General features: G+C 43.7%; 1 protein-coding gene across 40 annotated transcripts in view; it reads right to left on the reverse strand.

The window, feature by feature from the left end:
* The window catches only part of LOC311071228 (uncharacterized protein), an 80359-nt gene that overhangs the window by 16231 nt on the left and 45587 nt on the right, over nucleotides 1-18541 (reverse strand). For 31 of the 40 annotated variants that reach the window (XM_084095500.1, XM_084095467.1, XM_084095490.1 and 28 more), the window contains 7 exons: nucleotides 15125-15181; nucleotides 14724-14777; nucleotides 14132-14185; nucleotides 13526-13579; nucleotides 6652-6708; nucleotides 6032-6085; nucleotides 2396-2452 (listed from right to left, as the gene is read on the reverse strand). In XM_084095500.1, the coding sequence (XP_083951626.1) occupies nucleotides 2396-2452; nucleotides 6032-6085; nucleotides 6652-6708; nucleotides 13526-13579; nucleotides 14132-14185; nucleotides 14724-14777; nucleotides 15125-15181 (387 nt within the window). The remainder of the gene's footprint in view (nucleotides 1-2395; nucleotides 2453-6031; nucleotides 6086-6651; nucleotides 6709-13525; nucleotides 13580-14131; nucleotides 14186-14723; nucleotides 14778-15124; nucleotides 15182-18541) is intronic. The other 9 variants (XM_084095489.1, XM_084095476.1, XM_084095502.1 and 6 more) reach the window with 6 other exon arrangements.

An 18541-nucleotide genomic window follows, 5' to 3' on the forward strand; every position in this document is an offset into this window, starting at 1 on the left:
CGCTCCAACCCATCTTGCAGGAAGGAAAGCACAGTACCGACTGAACATCTAGAACAAGTGTTCAGGTATGCTGTGGACTCCACAGATGCCTCAAACACCGGCTGGGGGGCCCCGTACAGCGGGCATGCAGTAGCGGGGGTCTGGACGGGCCCCCAACTGCATTGGCACATCAACTGCCTCGAGTTGTTAGCAGTACACCTTGCTCTGAGACGCCTCAAAATGCCGTTGCTCGGCAAGTATGTGCTGGTCCGTACGGACAACACCGCAACCGTTGCGTACATCAACCATCAAGTTAGTCTACGCTCCCCTCGCATGTCGCAACTCGCCCGCCATCTTCTCCTATGGAGTCAGAAGAATCGGAGGTCGCTTCGTGCCACTTATATCCCCGGCCAGCTCAATCATGCCGCCAAAGAGCTCTCACGTCAGCCTGTGGCCCAGGGAGAGTGGAGACTCCATACCCAGGCGGTCCAGCTGATTTGGGACCACTTCGGGGCCACACATATAGATCTGTTTGCCTCTCCGGACTCGTCCCATTGCCAGTTGTTTTACTCCCTGACCGAGTATGGGCACGGATGCTGTGCAAAGTCAGTGAGGAAGAGAAACAGGTCTTGCTAGTTGCCCCTTATTTGCCCAACCGGACCTGGTTCCCCGAACTGATGCTCCTCTCGACAGCCCCTCCCCGGCCCATTCCTCTCAGGGAGGAACGCCTCTCTCAGAGACTGTGCACTGTATTGCACCCGCGTCCAGACCACTGGAAACTCCATGTCTGGTCCCTGGACAGGACGCGGAGATTCTAGGTGCTTTAACACAAGCTGTCATAAGCCGCTTTCCGACCAAGTAGTTCTAGGAACTTAGTTCTAGGAACTGTCCACTTCTAAACAGTTCTAAGAACTACTCTCCCCCAAACTCGGTTTTGCTGTTTGCGTTCGCACTGGCCAAGTGGCCATAGGAACTGGTAGGAGGGGTAAGGGAGTGACGCAAGCACGGTGACTTTTATTTTGACGGCGCGACGGACCTTTATTTTGGCGGCGCTGAGAACGCCAGAGCAAACAATGCTCGCATTCTCTGTGTTTATTAGTTAGCGATCTGTCTAACAGTACTGTTTAATATCTTATTAGATAGAACTGTTATAGAAAGTAGACAGTATATGAAAAAAGGTTATTAGCCTACATAATCATGTTTGGCTTGGTCCCCTCAAAGTTGCGTTGGATTTTCTCTTCAGCATTTAAGGTTTAGAGACCCACCTATCACTGTTTTCCATGTTTGTATAGTTAGTTTATGGAGTAAATATATAGGCTATAATCTGTGTGTTTACATTCTAGCTGTTTTAAAAATGTCGGGTGCTGGTGTTCCGCGTGCGTTCGGTCAATCAGCGTACACTAACGTCACGGATAGTTCCTATAGTGCTGGTTTAGACCCTACTCTGAAGTAGGACCTAAATTAGTTCCTACAAATGGAGTTCCTAGAACTAAAATCGTTCCTAGTTCCTGCGGTGCGAACACGCCGACATCCGGGTACTTTAGCCAATAGTTCTAGGAACTGTGAAAAGGTTCCTCCGGTCGGAAAGCGGCTATAGACACCATCACTTCTGCGAGAGCACCCTCTACAAGGCATGCTTACGCCCTGAAGTGGAACCTGTTCATTAAGTGGTGTTCTCAAAAGTATATATATATATATATATATATATATATATATATATATATATATATATCACATCCATGTAGGACAAGACTTGACAAGGAAAACAGGAAACACTGGGGTCTAAATACACATAGGGTAAATTGGCAAACAAGACATGCTTGTTTTTCCAACTGAAATGTCATCATTGTCTATGTATATTAATTACATCTTGTAGGTGCTGCTGTTTGACACAATTGTAATGAAATATCATTAGTAATAAAAAATAATGAAATACAGCTATAAGTGCTTACATAGCTGTCCATGCAATCCATGTTTTATTGTTAAAAGAAAAACTTATATTATATTACATTTTAAACATTTGAACTGGTAGGCACTATTGTTTAATACTCAGAAAGTGACATGAAATAAGAACAATTATTATTACAATTTTCTTAATTTGTTGACATGTTTACAAAGACCTTTTTGCATTCAATGAAATTCTGCATTTCAAAAATGATCATCACACAAATATATAATATAGACATTAAACGGTACACATTTTTTTTATTTTAGCTGTTGATGGTTGATACTCAGGATGCGATTTGAAATATTGAAGTACCTATTACTTCTAACAGTAAAATAGAAGAACTTTCTAAGGACGTTTTAAGATAACTCTACATGAATATTACTCTAGCATGAGCATGTGAATAAAATACTGAAGTAATTTTCCTTTATTAACATGTTTACTCAAATGTCCATGAATAAACATACTCACTTGTAGGAGTTGATGTTGGAGAATTAGTTGAAGAAGAGATTGTAGTGGTAGAGGCTGCTGGAATATTTTGATATAGAAAGAAATATAAATACAGTTTTATTGAGCAATACATGTCATAGGATATATTTACAAGGATATATATATATATTTTTTATATTTTTTAAAATACGACATTCTGTAATTCTGTATTACAATAATTACTATTAAAAGAACATGACAAACAGTAAATAATTTAGTTAAAACTGTTTGCTTTTCAAATGAATTTTACTTTGTTATTCCTGTTTTCCCTGTGTCTAGTTTGTTCCCTTGCTTATGTTTTGTGTTCACCCGTGTCTTGTTAACTTTCTCTTTTTCCTGTGTGCTTTTAAGGCACTGGCGTATAAGACCCATTACCCCGACCACTCACTGATCACCTTTTTTTGGACTGGACTTAATGACATGTATAAACAACTACTCCCCCTTCCCATTTTTGGTCCTTGAGAGGTTTTATTAATTAATTTATGGAGTTATAAATAAATTCTGTTTGTTTGTTTGTTTTTTTCAGCTGGTTAGAGGGCGAATAAGTGAGTGCTTCACTGGTACAGGCTGCACCATCCCGTCAGTGTTGTCGTGGTCATTCAGTTTCAGTGTTACGGCACTAGTGAGAATCCCATTTCCAGAAAAAACAACTCGGGTGTGTTTGCGGCTTTTTCAAGATGCCATGCATTTTTGGATGCGGTCGTTCCCTGTCTCCAGCTGACAGTCACAATAGATGCATCACGTGTTTGGGCATTCAGCACGCTGACGCAGCTTTTGTGGATGGTTCATGTTCTCATTGCGGGAACATGACTATCTCGGTGTCGAGATTGAGACTCACCTTCACCCGTGAAGGTGAAGTCCCCATTCTCATGCCCCGCTCTAGCGCCCCTTCTGGCCGACCCCAGAAGAGAGCTACTGCTCCGTGTGGGATGGGTGATCTGAGGATCACAGTGAGGGCTTCCCCACCCGGTAACCAGTCCCCGTGGGCCAAAGCACTCATGGACATGCACGAGGGTAGTCCAGACCGCAAGATCATGGGTGAGCTCCGCAACGCAACTGACCTCGACCTCCGGGGCACGAAGGTCTGACGACGTCCACTCTAGTGGTCCAGGAGCGCCATCTCTGGTTTCAACCTGATCGATATGAGGAAGACCGACAAGTCTCGGTTCCTGAACTCCCCCATTTCCCAGGTTGGGCTCTTCTGTGACGCGGTGGAGGACGTCGCCCAACAGTTCTCCGCCGCCCAGAAGCAGACTGAGGTGATCCGGCACATCCTGCCCCGGCGGCCCGCTACTTTACAAAGTCTTTACAAAGGTCATGGAGGTGGCCATTGCTCCCATGAGAGCGTGGTGTTCGTATCCTCAACTATCTCGACGACTGGCTGATACTAGCTCAGTCTCAGGAGGGGCTTGCTGCTCCAGCATATCAGTCAGTTGGGTCTTCGGATCAACTGGGAAAGGATCAAACTCGCCCCTGTGCAGAGGATCTCTTTTCTCGGAATGTAGCTGGACTCGGTCCACAGACGGCACGCCTCACAGAGGAACGTGTCCAGTCAGTGCTGAACTGCTTGAATACTGTCAAGCGCAGAAGAGTGGTCCCACTGAAACTTTTTCAGAGGCTCATGGGGCTTTGTCAAACGCCGCTGGGTTTGCTTGATATGAGACCACTTCAGCACTGGTTTCACGGCCGAGTCCTGAGATGGGCGTCGCAGAGCGGCACGTTCCGTGTGACAATCACCCCAGCCTGCCGCCAACAGTTCTCCGCCGCCCAGAAGCAGACTGAGGTGATCCGGCACATCCTGCCCCGGCGGCCCGCTACTTTACGAAGTCTTTACAAAGGTCATGGAGGTGGCCATTGCTCCCATGAGAGCGTGGTGTTCGTATCCTCAACTATCTCGACGACTGGCTGATACTAGCTCAGTCTCAGGAGGGGCTTGCTGCTCCAGCATATCAGTCAGTTGGGTCTTCGGATCAACTGGGAAAGGATCAAACTCGCCCCTGTGCAGAGGATCTCTTTTCTCGGAATGTAGCTGGACTCGGTCCACAGACGGGACGCCTCACAGAGGAACGTGTCCAGTCAGTGCTGAACTGCTTGAATACTGTCAAGCGCAGAAGAGTGGTCCCACTGAAACTTTTTCAGAGGCTCATGGGGCTTTGTCAAACGCCGCTGGGTTTGCTTGATATGAGACCACTTCAGCACTGGTTTCACGGCCGAGTCCTGAGATGGGCGTCGCAGAGCGGCACGTTCCATGTGACAATCACCCCAGCCTGCCGCCAAACCCTCAGCCCGTGGTCAGACCCTTCGTTTCCCCACGGATCTCCCATCAACTGCATCGTGATGTACGGCAATAGAGGCAACGTACACTTTGAGGGTGGAGGGAGACAGCCCTCGCTCCAACCCATCTTGCAGGAAGGAAAGCACAGTACCGACTGAACATCTAGAACAAGTGTTCAGGTATGCTGTGGACTCCACAGATGCCTCAAACACCGGCTGGGGGGCCCCGTACAGCGGGCATGCAGTAGCGGGGGTCTGGACGGGCCCCCAACTGCATTGGCACATCAACTGCCTCGAGTTGTTAGCAGTACACCTTGCTCTGAGACGCCTCAAAATGCCGTTGCTCGGCAAGTATGTGCTGGTCCGTACGGACAACACTGCAACCGTTGTGTACATCAACCATCAAGTTAGTCTACGCTCCCCTCGCATGTCGCAACTCGCCTGCCATCTTCTCCTATGGAGTCAGAAGAATCGGAGGTCGCTTCGTGCCACTTATATCCCCGGCCAGCTCAATCATGCCGCCAAAGAGCTCTCACGTCAGCCTGTGGCCCAGGGAGAGTGGAGACTCCATACCCAGGCGGTCCAGCTGATTTGGGACCACTTCGGGGCCACACATATAGATCTGTTTGCCTCTCCGGACTCGTCCCATTGCCAGTTGTTTTACTCCCTGACCGAGTATGGGCACGGATGCTGTGAAAAGTCAGTGAGGAAGAGAAACAGGTCTTGCTAGTTGCCCCTTATTGGCCCAACCGGATCTGGTTCCCCGAACTGATGCTCCTCTCGACAGCCCCTCCCTGGCCCATTCCTCTCAGGGAGGAACGCCTCTCTCAGACACTGTGCACCGTATTGCACCCGCGTCCAGACCACTGGAAACTCCATGTCTGGTCCCTGGACAGGACGCGGAGATTCTAGGTGCTTTAACACAAGCTGTCATAGACACCATCACTTCTGCGAGAGCACCCTCTACAAGGCATGCTTACGCCCTGAAGTGGAACCTGTTCATTAAGTGGTGTTCTCAAAAGTATATATATATATATGGATATATATATATATATATATATATATATATATATATATATAGATATATATATATATATATCACATCCATGTAGGACAAGACTCGACAAGGAAAACAGGAAACACTGGGGTCTAAATACACAAAGGGTAAATTGGCAAACAAGACATGCTTGTTTTTCCAACTGAAATGTCATCATTGTCTATGTATATTAAGTACATCTTGTAGGTGCTGCTGTTTGACACAATTGTAATAAAACTTCATTAGTAATAAAAAATAATGAAATACAGCTATAAGTGCTTACACAGCTGTCCATGAAAAATACTCACTTGTAGAATTTGTTGGAGTAGATGTTGAAGAATTGGTTGGATTGACAGGGGATGCTGTAATATATGGACATATAATGAAATAAAAATACAAACATTTACGAAATAGTACTTACAAGATAACAATGGCATATGTTCATACAATTAACTTTTGTAGTACAATCCATGTTTTATTGTTAAAAGAAAAACTTGTATTATATTACATTTTAAACATTTGAACTGGTAGGCACTATTGTTTAATACTCAGAAAGTGACATGAAATAAGAACAATTATTATTAAAATTTTCTTAATATTTGTTGACATTTTTACAAAGACCTTTTTGCATTCAATGAAATTCTGCATTTCAAAAATTATCACACAAATATATAATATAGACATTAAACGGTACACATTTTTTTATTTTAGCTGTTGATGGTTGATACTCAGGATGCGATTTGAAATATTGAAGTACCTATTACTTCTAACAGTAAAATAGAAGAACTTTCTAAGGACGTTTTAAGATAACTCTACATGAATATTACTCTAGCATGAGCATGTGAATAAAATACTGAAGTAATTTTCCTTTGTTTCCTTTGTTTCCTTTGTTTTGTTTACTCAAATGTCCATGAATAAACATACTCACTTGTACGAGCTGATGTTGGAGAATTAGTTGAAGAAGAGATTGTAGTGGTAGAGGCTGCTGGAATATTTTGATATAGAGAGAAATATAAATACAGTTTTATTGAGCAATACATGTCATAGGATATATTTACAAGGATATATATATATATATATTTTTTTTTTATATTTTAAATACGACATTCTGTAATTCTGTATTACAATAATTACTATTAAAAGAACATGACAAACAGTAAATAATTTAGTTAAAACTGTTTGCTTTTCCAATGACTTTTACTTTGTTATTCCTGTTTCCTGTTTTCCCTGTGTCTAGTTTGTTCCCTTGCTTATGTTTTGTGTTCACCGTGTCTTGTTAACTTTCCCTTTATCCTGTGTGCTTTTAAGGCATCTGTTTGGTTCAGTTCATTATTGATAAAACGAGCCAATGCACATTGGCGTGCGATATTTGCATCTCGCACTCCGCCCCGAAGTGCGGGTATAAATACGGAAGCGGATGCACGCACCATTTGTCTTTCGCTTCGGAGCTGTTCGGTCTTCATGTCAATGTTTCCGAAGAGTGTTGATTCTTTCAACGAGCGAGTGTGTCGGTGCTTCTTCTGGAAGGCTCTCCTGGTGCTGGTGGTTCTACAGCGTGAGTGCAACTGCTGTTTTAACATCATTCTCTTTGTGTTTGTTTGTTTGACAGCTGGTTAGAGGGCGAAGAAGTGAGTGCTTCACTGGTAGAGGCTGCACCATCCCATCAGTGTTGCCGCGGTCATTCAGTTTCAGTGTTACGGCACTGGTGAGAGTCCCATTTCCAGAAATAGCAACACGGGTGTGTTTGCGGCTTTTTCAAGATGCCATGCATTTCTTGATGCGGTCGTTCCCTGTCTCCAGCTGACGGTCACAATAGATGCATCACGTGTTTGGGCATTCAGCACGCTGACGCAGCTTTTGTGGATGGTTCATGTTCTCATTGTGGGCACATGACTATCTCAGTGTTGAGATTGAGACTCGCCTTCATCCGTGAAGGTTGAGTCCCCATTCCCATGCCCCGCTCTAGCGCCCCTTCTGGCCAACCTCAGAAGACAGCTACTGCTCCGTGTGGGATTGGTGATCTGAGAATCACAGTGAGGGCTTCCCCACCTGGTAACCAGTCCCTGTGGGCCCCTCATTCCTCTTTCACACCGCAGCCGGTGGAGCTCCCTACTGAACGTGCTGGTCCCTCTGTAGTGGACCAACCAGCTGTTTCGTGCGGGGCTCCTCCTGAGGACAGGATTTCGATCGCTGCATCATAAGGGGAGCTGGACTCTGGAGATGACGGCTCAGCTGCGCTACCTCCTTCTGGGAGAGAACAAAGCTTGTGGGCTTTGCAGGTCCTCCCTGCATGCCATGGTGTTGCTGCACGTCCACCAGGCCAAAGTACTCATGGATATGCACAAGGGTAGTCCAGACCGCAAGATCATGGGTGAGCTCCGCAACGCAACCGACCTCGCCCTCCGGGGCACGAAGGTCTGACGACGTCCACTCTAGTGGTCCAGGAGCACCATTTCTGGTTTCAACCTGATCGATATGAGGAAGACCGATAAGTCTCGGTTCCTGGACTCCCCCATTTCCCAGGTTGGGCTCTTAGTTGACGCGATGGAGGACTTCGCCCAACAGTTCTCCGCCACCCAGAAGCAGACTGAGGTGATCCGGCACATCCTGCCCCGGCGGCCCGCTACTTTACAAAGTCTTTACAAAGGTCACGGAGGTGGCCATTGCTCCCATGAGAGCGTGGTGCTCATATCCTCAACTATCTCGACGACTGGCTGATACTAGCTCAGTCTCGGGAGCAGTTGGGGCTTGCTGCTCCAGCTTATCAGTCAGTTGGGTCTTCGGATCAACTGGGAAAAGAGCAAACTCGCCCCTGTGCAGAGGATCTCTTTTCTCAGAATGTAGCTGGACTTGGTCCACAGACGGCACGCCTCACAGAGGAACGTGTCCAGTCAGTGCTGAACTGCTTGAATACTGTCAAGCGCAGAAGAGTGGTCCCACTGAAACTTTTTCAGAGGCTCATGGTGCTTTGTCAAACGCCGCTAGGTTTGCTTCATATGAGACCACTTCAGCGCTGGCTTCACGGCCGAGTCCCGAAATGGGCATCGCAGAGCGGCACGTTCTGTGTGACAATCACCCCAGCCTGACGCCAAACCTTCAACCCGTGGTCAGACCCTTCGTTTCCCCACGGATCTCCCATCAACTGCATCGTGATGTACGGCAATAGAGGCAACATACACTTTGAGGGTGGAGGGAGACAGCCCTCGCTCCAACCCATATTGCAGGAAGGAAAGCACAGTACTGATTGAACATCTAGAACAAGTGTTTAGGTATGCTGTGTACTCCACAGATGCCTCAAACACCGGCTGGGGGGCCACGTACAGCGAGCATGCAGTAGCGGGGGTCTGGACGGGCCCCCAACTGCATTGGCACATCAACTGCCTCGAGTTGTTAGCAGTACACCTTGCTCTGAGACACCTCAAAATGCCGTTGCTCGGCAAGTATGTGCTGGTCCATACGGACAACACTGCAACCGTTGCGTACATCAACCATCAAGTTAGTCTACGCTCCCCTCACATGTCGCAACTCGCCCGCCATCTTCTCCTATGGAGTCAGAAGCACCGGAGGTCGCTTCGTGCCACTTATATCCCCGGCCAGCTCAATCATGCCGCCAAAGAGCTCTCACGTCAGCCTGTGGCCCAGGGAGAGTGGAGACTTCATCCCCAGGCGGTCCAGCTGATTTGGGACCACTTCGGGGCCGCACAGATAGATCTGTTTGCCTCTCCGGACTCGTCCCATTTCCAGTTGTTTTACTCCCTGACCGAGAGGACCCTCGGCACGGATGCTGTGCAAAGTCAGTGAGGAAGAGAAACAGGTTTTAGTTGCCCCTTATTGGCCCAACCGGACCTGGTTCCTCGAAATGATGCTCCTCTCGACAGCCCTGGCCCATTCCTCTCAGGGAGGACCGCCTCTCTCAGAGACTGTGCACCGTATGGCACCCGCGTCCAGACCACTGGAAAGTCCATGTCTGGTCCCTGGACGGGACGCGGAGATTCTAGGTCACAGGTGTCAAACTCAGTTCCTGGAGGGCCACAGCCCTACAGAGTTTTGTTCCAACCCTTCTTCAACACACACACACCTGCAGTTTTCAAATAAGCCTGAAGGACTTGATTAGCTGATCAGGTGTGTTTAATTAGGGTTGAAGCTAAACTCTGCAGGGCTGTGGCCCTCCAGGAACTGAGTTTGACACCCATGTTCTAGGTGATCTACCACAAGCTGTCATAGACACCATCACTTCTGCGAGAGCACCCTCTACAAGGCATGCTTACGCCCTGAAGTGGAACCTGTTCATTGAGTGGTGTTCTCAAAAGTATATACATACATATATATATATATATATATATATATATATATATGTACAGTGGTGTGAAAAAGTGTTTGCCCCCTTGCTAAATATGATCAAATATGGCTGTAAAAAATAAATCTGCATTTTTAATCCTTTTGATATTTTATTTAAAAAATGTGCAAAAATCTAACCTTTCATTGAAGTAAAATAATTGAAATTGGGGGGAAAATCACATTATGAAATAAATGTTTTTCTCCAAAACACGTTGGGAACAATTGTTTGCCCCCTTTTATTAAATACTTTTTGCAACCTCTTTTTTACAAGATAACAGCTCTGAGTTTTCTCCTATAATGCCTGATGAGTTTGGAGAACACCTGACAAGAGATCAGAGACCATTCCTCCATACAGAATCTCTCCATCCTGTTCTCTGTTATAAGATGTCTAGAACAGGCTGTCAGGTTTAGATTTTTTATCTGTTGGTATTTGATCGAATCCGTGATTCCATGTATCTGAACAAGATGTCCAGGACCTCTGGCAGAAAATTAGGCCCACAGCATTAAAGATACAGCAGAGTATTATAGGGCGTAAGCATGCCTTATATACAGTGAGGAAAATAAGTATTTGAACACCCTGCTATTTTGCAAGTTCTCCCACTTGGAAATCATGGAGGGGTCTGAAATTGTCATCGTAGGTGCATGTCCACTGTGAGAGACATAATCTAAAAAAAAAAATCCAGAAATCACAATATATGATTTTTTAACTATTTATTTGTATGATACAGCTGCAAATAAGTATTTGAACACCTGTCTATCAGCTAGAATTCTGACCCTCAAAGACCTGAAAGTCATGTGGTCAGATGAGACCAAAATAGAACTTTTTGGTCATAATTCCACTAAACGTGTTTGGAGGAAGAAGAATGATGAGTACCATCCCAAGAACACCATCCCTACTGTGAAGCATGGGGGTGGTAGCATCATGCTTTGGGGGTGTTTTTCTGCACATGGGACAGGGCGACTGCACTGTATTAAGGAGAGGATGACCGGGGCCATGTATTGCGAGATTTTGGGGAACAACCTCCTTCCCTCAGTTAGAGCATTGAAAATGGGTCGAGGCTGGGTCTTCCAACATGACAATGACCCGAAGCACACAACCAGGATAACCAAGGAGTGGCTCTGTAAGAAGCATATCAAGGTTCTGGCGTGGCCTAGCCAGTCTCCAGACCTAAACCCAATAGAGAATCTTTGGAGGGAGCTCAAACTCCGTGTTTCTCAGCGACAGCCCAGAAACCTGACTGATCTACAGAAGATCTGTGTGGAGGAGTGGGCCAAAATCCCTCCTGCAGTGTGTGCAAACCTGGTGAAAAACGCCTCGGTTACGACTGTAACCTCGGTTCCCTGAAGAGGGAACGAGCGTTGCGTCGAGATTGACGCTATGGGAACGCATTGCGTGATTGCATCATGAAGCACTTGTAAAATCAGTCCAATGGCGTATAGGCGGGTGACGTCATGGCAGGAAGCTATAAAGCGCACCCAGACCAAACATTGTCAACTTCTGATAGGTCGAAGCAAGTCGATCACAGGCGCGCCGGAAGTATGGCAAGGTGACGCAACGCTCGTTCCCTCTTCAGGGAACCGTGGTTACAGTCATAACCGAGGCGTTCCCTTTCAAGGGAACTCACGTTGCGTCGAGATTGACGCTATGGGAACGTCTATACCAACGCCACCATAGTGACCAGTGCCTGTCTTGTGTGAAATCAGGCGAGCACAACAAAGACAGAATAACCTGGAACCCAGGAGTGAAGCCCAAAAGTAGGTTTTAAACCCGATGAGTGTGTCTATATTAATGAATACTACATTAATATAGACATCTAACTCCTCAGAGATCAGATAAGTACATATTTAATTTTCTCAAAAATTAAATGCAGCCAAATATCAACCAGACAAGTAGAAACGGTCTGGATGAAACGCTGAATACTACATTAATATAGACATCTAACTCCTCAGAGATCAGACAAGTACATATTTAATTTTCTCAAAAATTCATATTATATTCTCAACAAAAAGAACCACAATAATAGTCTACAAACACATAATTAGTTTGCAAACAATCATAAGAGAAAGAGAGAAAAGGAAATTCCCGTCTGCTCAGTTCCCTGTGTGTATATAAATATATCGGACCTTATCTACACGTTGCCTCGGCAAACGCGCGATCTGAGCCACTAGATTCTTATTGCAGAGATGCAGACTCATAATCTACGCGCTGCCTCGGCAAACGCGCGATCTGAGCCACTAGATTCTTATTGCAGAGATGCAGACTCATAATCTACGCGCTGCCTCGGCAAACGCGCGATCTGAGCCATTAGATTCTTATTGCAGCCCCGTAATCTACGCGCTGCCTCAGCACACGCGAGATCCGAGATCGAGTCACAGAATCTTTATTGCAGACCCGTAGCCTAATCTACGCGCTGCCTCGGCAAACGCGAGATCCAAGCCAAAGAATCTTTCTCGACTTTCTTCCCTCGAGAAGAAAGCCAACAGGAGCAGAGCTAAAACTCTCGAAGTGCATATGTTACACGTCAGGAATTATGAATGAACACTGTCAGCCACCTTTTACTAGAGCTGACCGTGCATGCTCTACTCCCAAACAAACAACACATAAATCGCGTGTATCCCCACTCGTAATGAAGCGAGAGCGGGAAGGAACACACGATCCAAAATGCTGTTTGCTCGCCATTATATTCCTGTCTAGATATATAATATGCTTGTTAGGACAAACAACAATAAATAGACAGAGACAGATTTCACAGAGAGCACTTGCTGAAGACACAGAAGCTGACAATGTTTGGTCTGGGTGCGCTTTATAGCTTCCTGCCATGACGTCACCCGCCTATACGCCATTGGACTGATTTTACAAGTGCTTCATGATGCAATCACGCAATGCGTTCCCATAGCGTCAATCTCGACGCAACGCGAGTTCCCTTGAAAGGGAACTACAGGAAACGTTTGACCTCTGTAATTGCAAACAAAGGCTACTGTACCAAATATTAACATTGATTTTCTCAAGTGTTCAAATACTTATTTGCAGCTGTATCATGCAAATAAATAGTTAAAAAATCATACATTGTGATTTCTGGATTTTTTTTTTTAGATTATGTCTCTCACAGTGGACATGCACCTACGATGACAATTTCAGACCCCTCCATGATTTCTAAGTGGGAGAACTTGCAAAATAGCAGGGTGTTCAAATACTTATTTTCCTCACTGTATATATATCACATCCATGTAGGACAAGACTCGACAAGGAAAACAGGAAACACTGGGGTCTAAATACACAAAGGGTAAATTGGCAAACAAGACATGCTTGTTTTTCCAACTGAAATGTCATCATTGTCTTTGTATATTAATTACATCTTGTAGGTGCTGCTGTTTGACAAAATTGTAATAAAACTTCATTAGTAATAAAAAATAATGAAATACAGCTATAAGTGCTTACATAGCTGTCCATGAAAAATACTCACTTGTAGAATTTGTTGGAGTAGATGTTGAAGAATTGGTTGGATTGACAGGGGATGCTGTAATATATGGACATATAATGAAATAAAAATACAAACATTTACGAAATAGTACTTGCAAGATAACAATGGCATATGTTCATACAATTAACTTTTGTAGTACAATCCATGTTTTATTGTAAAAAAAAAAACTTGTATTATATTACATTTTAAACATTTGAACTGGTAGGCACTATTGTTTAATACTCAGAAAGTGACATGAAATAAGAACAATTATTATTACAATTTTCTTAATATTTGTTGACATGTTTACAAAGACCTTTTTGCATTCAATGAAATTCTGCATTTCAAAAATTATTATCACACAAATATATAATATAGACATTAAACGGTACACATTTTTTTATTTTAGCTGTTGATGGTTGATACTCAGGATGCGATTTGAAATATTGAGGTCCCTATTACTTCTAACAGTAAAAAAGAAGAACTTTCTAAGGACGTTTTAAGATAACTCTACATGAATATTACTCTAGCATGAGCATGTGAATAAATTACTGAAATAATTGTCCTATTAACATGTTTCCTCAAATGTCCATGAATAAACATACTCACTTGTAGGAGCTAATGTTGAAGAATTAGTTGGAGAGATTGTAGTGGTAGAGGCTGCTGGAATATTTTGATATAGAAATAAATATAAATACAGTTTTATTGAGCAATACATGTCATAGGATATATTTACAAGGATATATATATATTTTTTACATACGACATTCTGTAATTCTGTATTACAATAATTACTATTAAAAGAACATGACAAACAGTAAATAATTTAATTAAAACTGTTTGCTTTTCCAATGACTTTTACTTTGTTATGAATTCCTGTTTCATGTTTTCCCTGTGTCTAGTTTGTTCCCTTGCTTATGTTTTGTGTTCACCCGTGTCTTGTTAACTTTCCCTTTATCCTGTGTGCTTTTAAGGCATCTGTTTGGTTCAGTTCATTATTGATAAAACGAGCCAAGGCACATTAAATTGGCAAACAAGACATCCCTGTTTTTCCAACTGAAATGTCATCATTGTCTATGTATATTAATTACATCTTGTAGGTGCTGCTGTTTGACACAATTGTAATAAAACTTCATTAGTAATAAAAAATAATAAAATACAGCTATAAGTGCTTACACAGCTGTCCATGAAAAATACTCACTTGTAGAAGTTGTTGGAGTAGATGTTGAAGAATTGGTTGGATTGACAGGGGATGCTGTAATATATGGACATATAATGAAACAAAAATACAAACATTTACGAAATAGTACTTGCAAGATAACAATGGCATATGTTCATACAATTAACTTTTGTAGTACAATCCATGTTTTATTGTTAAAAGAAAAACTTGTATTATATTACATTTTAAACATTTGAACTGGTAGGCACTATTGTTTAATACTCAGAAAGTGACATGAAAAAAGAACAATTATCATTACAATTTTCCAAATATTTGTTGATATTTGTATAATATTTGTTCAAAAATTATTATCACACAAATATATAATATAGACATTAACTCAATATGTATATACTCAAATGTCCACGAATAAACATACTCACTTGTAGGAGCTGATGTTGGAGAATTAGTTGAAGAAGAGATTGTAGTGGCAGTGGCTGCTGGAATATTTAGAAATACATTTTCACTGAGCAATACTTGTCATGCTTACAAGGATATATATTTTAATACAATGGCATTCTGTATTACAATAATTACTATTAAAAGAACATGACAAACAGTAAATCATTTTGTTAAAACAGTTTACTTTTCCAATGATTTTTAGTTTGTTATATCCTGTTCCCCCTGTTATTCTTATTTGTGAATCCTCGTTTTCCTTTCCTAGCTTCCTCTCCTCCCCTCTTAGCTCCACCCCTTCAGGATGCGAGGGAAGGACGCAAGGAAAAGACGCGAGGACAGAAAAATCGAAGAAAAGCTCATTTGTATATTGGAAAATGCTTGATCACTTGAGCGTCACTTCACTGCGTCATCAGCTGCACTCAAAGGATCTGCCATTATGTTGTTAAAGTTTGGTTATTTAAATTAATAAATAATAAAGATGAAGCAAGATGCCATGTTGATATATGTGTGATATGATTTATTTACACTAAATAAAGAACGAGGTAGATAGGTAAAGAACAAATTTAAATTATTGTGAAAGAAGTGAAGGGGGAGGAGAATTTAAACATGCATCGGGTTTCTCGACAAAAAAGATTTCCCCAAAGGATACACCTGTGCATCCTCGCTCATAGCTTCTCAAGAAGCTTCCTCACTCCTCGTTCCTCACGATGCAATTAGAGAATTGATATGTCCTTCAAGATGGCTGAGCTCGTTTGGTTTCCAGGTCATAGGATGGAGGACAGAGGAGTGAGAAATCGAGGAGGGATATTGAGAAGCACCCCTGGTGTATCAGACCCATTACCTGACCACACACTGATAACTTTTTTTTAGGACTGGACTTAATGACATGTTAAAAAAACTATTTCCCCTGCCCAGTTTTGGTCCTTTAGGGAGGTTATATGGAATTTGCAGAGTTAGGGCTTGCAAAGAGTGGTTCCTCTTTCACCGTAGGTGAGGTGGAGGAAGACTATGATTACCACCTGCCCGCCATGGACCCATTGACTGAGCCCACGCCTGCTACAGACCTTGAGACTGAGCTTACAAATCTATCCTGGAGCTACAGCCAGCTGCCATGTCTGTCCCAGTAGGAGTACTAATTCAGCTGAACATCCTGGAGCAGAGTCCCACCCATATCCCCATCCCAAGGTAGAATAAACCCCCTTGTATTCCAGTTGGAATATTGGACTTGCCGGTTCCTACTTGTTCCCATGCCCTTCCTCCTCCATTAACTCCTTTGTCTTTGTCTTTTTCCGCCTGGCTCCCTGGCTCCTTCATTTCTACCAGTTCTACCCAGCTCTCTGGCTCCACCCCCTTGGCAGGCTCAATTCAGTTTTCTGGCTCCGCCTCCTCTGCTGGCTTCATTGGGTTGTCTGGCTCCACCCCTTCCTCTGGCTTTGCCTGGCTCCATCCCTCCGATGACTCCTTTGTCTTCACTCCCACTGGCTCTGTCTTCTAAGCCCTCATCGCCGCCTCAGTCCTCTGGTTCCGCTTTAGACCCCCGTGCTTATTGTCGATTTGGTCCTTTATCCCTCCATCTGCACCTTGGTATCAAGCCCACCAAACTCCACTTTGGTCTTCAGTTCCCATGGCTCCGCCCTGGTGAAAAACGCGCAGAGGACAATGCTGTGGACCTTCAGCCATCCAGCATCGTCAGGAAAATCTGATTCACAGGTGTCGCAGAGACCCTCCTCCTACTGCTCCGTGGTTCCTTCCTCCGCCAGATACTCCTTGGTTTTTCTCTCCACTGGTCCCTCCATGGACTCTGGGTGTCTTGGCCCTCCTTCCTACCCCAGGATGGATTATACCTTCCCCTTCCCAGATCTGACGAAGGACCTTCGCCTGGACCCGATGACAACGCAGTGCTGAAGTGCCAACTAGTCTCTCCCTATGGAGGATCCCTTTACCACTCTACAGATCAAGCGTTGTCGGGAAAATTCGTTTCGCGTACCTACCCCGAAGTGACAAAATAAAATAAAATTCTGTATCAAAATTTATAAGGAAAGACCAGTACTTTGTTTAGGCTTGGTTTGTAGGGAATTACAAACCTGCGCACATATATTCAAACGCACAAAACTATAGAACCAATTCTTAATGCGCATGTGAATGCCATCAGCGTTTCTCACAGGTCCGCGTTTAAAGTCTGTGTAGAGAGAATGGTGTCGTCTTAGCGGCCCCTAATTTAATAACAAATGATCGTTGCGACGGAAGCAAATCAATCAAAACTAATTTTAGCTGGAAAATAACTTTATTAAAGAACCGCTATAAAGCCAAAACAATCTCTGTTACCTTAAATTATACGCTTATCTCTATAAAGCTGCTTTGAAACAATCTACATTGTTAAAAGCGCTATATAAATGAAGATGACTTGATTTGACTTGAGGAAAACATTCCAGGATTTTTCTCCACACAATGTTGAAGTTCAAATCAATGCCTTCAAAGGGCTCTGAAGTGCTTCAAAGGGCTCTGCACGATCCCAGCTGAGGAATGGGGTCTTGTCTAGTGAAATGATCGGTCATTTTCTACAAAAAATTTAATTGTATATACTTTTTAACCACAATTGTTCGTCTTGTGCTGGTCTGCGAGGCGCCATGCATTGCGTCATCACGTTGGAAAAGTTACGCATCACGTCATCTATCCAAGTTGTGTAGTCCGGTTCAGAAAGGTAGGGAAGTGCGAAAAATTCCATCTCATTTTCTCTTCCAACTTCAAAATCGTCCTACATCTTTGTTTTAATTTATTATTATTATTATTTTCTTCTTTTTGTTTCGTGACCTTTCCAACGTGATGACGTAATACGTGGCGTGTCGCAGACCAGCACAAGACGAACATTTGTGGTTAAAAAGTATACAAATTTTATTTTATTTTTAGAAAATGACCGATCGTTTCGCTAGACAAGACCCCATTCCTCAGCTGGGATTGTGCAGAGCCCTTTGAAGCACTTCAGAGCCCTTTGAAACGGCATTGATTTGAACTTCAACATTCCGGTTGCAGTTGAAGCCAACTGTGTGGAGAAAAATCCTGAAATTTTTTCCTCAAAAAAATGAATTTCTTTTCCACTGAAGAAAGAAAGACATGGGGCCCTATCTTGCACCCAGCACAACTGACTTTGTACACCGACGCATGTATTATTCCTATTTTGCACCCGCGCACAGCGGACTTTTCCCTCCACAGACGCACGTCGGTAAACTAGGAAATACAATTGGGCTCCCCGGGGCGGTTCAGCGCAAAGAGGAGGCGTGTTCCGGCGCAAACGTTCCCTGATGCTATTTTGCAGGTTTAGAAAACAATTCCGCCACTAATCAGGAAAAACCTAGTCTAAAGTCAGTGCCTGGAAAATCCGCCATTATAATAGCAATCTGCTA

The sequence above is a fragment of the Abramis brama genome, assembly GCF_963993115.1.
Source record: "Abramis brama genome assembly, chromosome: 20".
Lineage (NCBI taxonomy): Eukaryota > Metazoa > Chordata > Actinopteri > Cypriniformes > Leuciscidae > Abramis > Abramis brama.